General features: G+C 48.4%; 1 protein-coding gene across 1 annotated transcript in view; it reads left to right on the top strand.

Moving 5' to 3' along the window:
* ING5 (inhibitor of growth family member 5) overlaps window positions 1–2,103 on the top strand; it is a 36,478-nt gene that overhangs the window by 17,867 nt on the left and 16,508 nt on the right. The window contains exon 2 of the mRNA XM_023509109.1: window positions 889–1,095. Within this exon, the coding sequence (XP_023364877.1) occupies window positions 889–1,095 (207 nt within the window). The remainder of the gene's footprint in view (window positions 1–888; window positions 1,096–2,103) is intronic.

Here is a 2,103-nt window from a genome sequence, read left to right as displayed (position 1 = left end):
CCCAGGGGGAGAGCTTGAGGCTCTGTCTCAAAAAAAAAAAAAAAGACCTAGAAGCTTGCCTGGCTCTTCAGGTCCTGACACCCCTCCCTCCTAGGGCCTGTGCCCTGAGTGTGGTGCTGACCTGTTGTTCCACCACCTTCAACAGTATTTTTCTTATCTCTCTAAGCCTCTCACCTCTCTAGAGAGTTGAGAATTGTGTCTGTTTCTGCCGTTGTTATCGGTGGGATCATATAGTTTGTTTTCCTTTTATGTCTTGCTCTCATGGGATTTGTCTACACTGCTGTGTGCAGCTGTTGTTAATTCTTTTTTTTTGCAGTTTTTGGCCGGGGCTGGGTTTGAACCCGCCACCTCCGGCATATGAGGCCTGTGCTCTGCTCCTTTTAGCCACAGCCGCCGCCCTGTTAATTCTTTTGCTGCTGGGCAACATTCTCTTGAGTTCTGGACAACAGCTTATTTATTGATTTTACTGTGGCTTACACATTAGGTGTTTTCTGCTATTATGAATGTTTCTCATGTGTATCTTGGTGCCTAGGTATTCTAATTTCTTTAAGGTATCTAAGAGTAGTATCCAGGTCACAGGTAAGGTGGCCACATATTAACCATTCAGATGGGGATGGGAGAGAGTCAGAGGGCTGTAACCATGTGCTGGACAGCAGTCATAAACTGGGACTGTCCTGGGCAAGTTGTCTTGCTGGGAAGGCCCTGGTACCAGGCTATGTGGGTGGTGGTGCCCGAGTGTGCCCAGCCTGTAGAGCCTGAGATCCCATACTGTGTGGGTGGTGATACCCACGTGTGTGCAGCCCTCAGAGCCTGAGTTTGTGTCTGTTCACATCTTTGCCACAACTTGGCGGTGTCCAACTTTGTGGGCAGGTGGTGAGCACGTAGCAGTGTCTGTGCAGGGCTAGCTTTTCACCCATTTCTTCATCAGATAAGAAAGCAGAGATTGACCTCCTGGCTGCAGAGTACATCTCCACGGTGAAGACTCTTTCTGCAGACCAGCGGGTAGAGCACCTGCAGAAGATCCAGAGCGCCTACAGCAAGTGCAAGGAGTATAGCGATGACAAGGTGCAGCTGGCCATGCAGACCTATGAGATGGTAAGGAGGCAGCTGGGAGGGCAGCCCAGGCTCCTTCCCACGGGAATTCACTTCTGCCTTTTGTGCAGCAGAACGGAAAAGCTGCTCAAACACAGGTGCATTGGCCAAGCAAGGTGCTCACACCTGTAATCCTAGCACTCTGGGAGATGGGTAACTGCTTGAAGCCAGGAGTTAAAGACCAACTTGAGCAAGACTGAGACCTTGTCTCTACTCAAAGTAGAAAAATTAACTGGGTGTTGTGGACGCCTGTAGTCCCAACTAATGGGGAGGCTGAGGAAGGAAGATTGCCTGTGTGAGGTTGCTGTGAGCTAGGCTGATGCCATGGCACTCTAGCCTGGGGTGACAGAGCAAGAATCTCTCTCTCAAAAAAAAAAAGCAGGCGCATCTGAGGTGGATGTCTGGCTTTGATGTGGTAGTTCTCCAGGGGAGGACCCTTCACCTGAGACCACTTCTGTGTTCTGATATGTTCTTTTTTGGTTTGTTTTTTTCAGGACCCTTTTTTTTTTTGAGCCTCACTTTGTTACCCTTGGTAGAGTGCGGTGGCGTCACAGCTCACAGCACCCTCCAACTCTTAGGCTGGGACTACAGGTACCTGCCACAACACCCAGCTATTTTTTTGTTGCAGTTTGGCCAGGGCCGTGTTTGAACTCGTCACCCTCAATATATGGGGTTGGTGCCCTGTTCACTGAGCCATAGGCGCAGCCCTTTCACCATTTTAGGCCCCTTTTTGTTTATTTAGTTGGGAGAACCATTTATCATTTTTTTTTTTCATTTCTCTTTACATATTTTTCCAATATATGGTTTTGTCAGTTTTTTTTTTTGGTTGAAGCAGTCATTGTTGTTTGGCAGCCCTGGGCTAGATTTGAACCCGCCAGCTCAGGTGTATGTGGCTGGCGCCTTAGCCACTTGAGTAACAGGCGCCAAGCCAGTTTTGTCAGTTTTAATTAAATTCCTAGAATGTTTTTTGTCCAGTTTCCTCCCATGTACATTTCACTTGGGGCTCATGGT

The sequence above is a fragment of the Otolemur garnettii genome, unplaced genomic scaffold (assembly GCF_000181295.1).
Source record: "Otolemur garnettii isolate 467f Iridium unplaced genomic scaffold, OtoGar3 scaffold00364, whole genome shotgun sequence".
Taxonomy (NCBI): Eukaryota; Metazoa; Chordata; class Mammalia; order Primates; family Galagidae; genus Otolemur; species Otolemur garnettii.
This window is presented reverse-complemented; position numbering and strand designations above follow the sequence as displayed.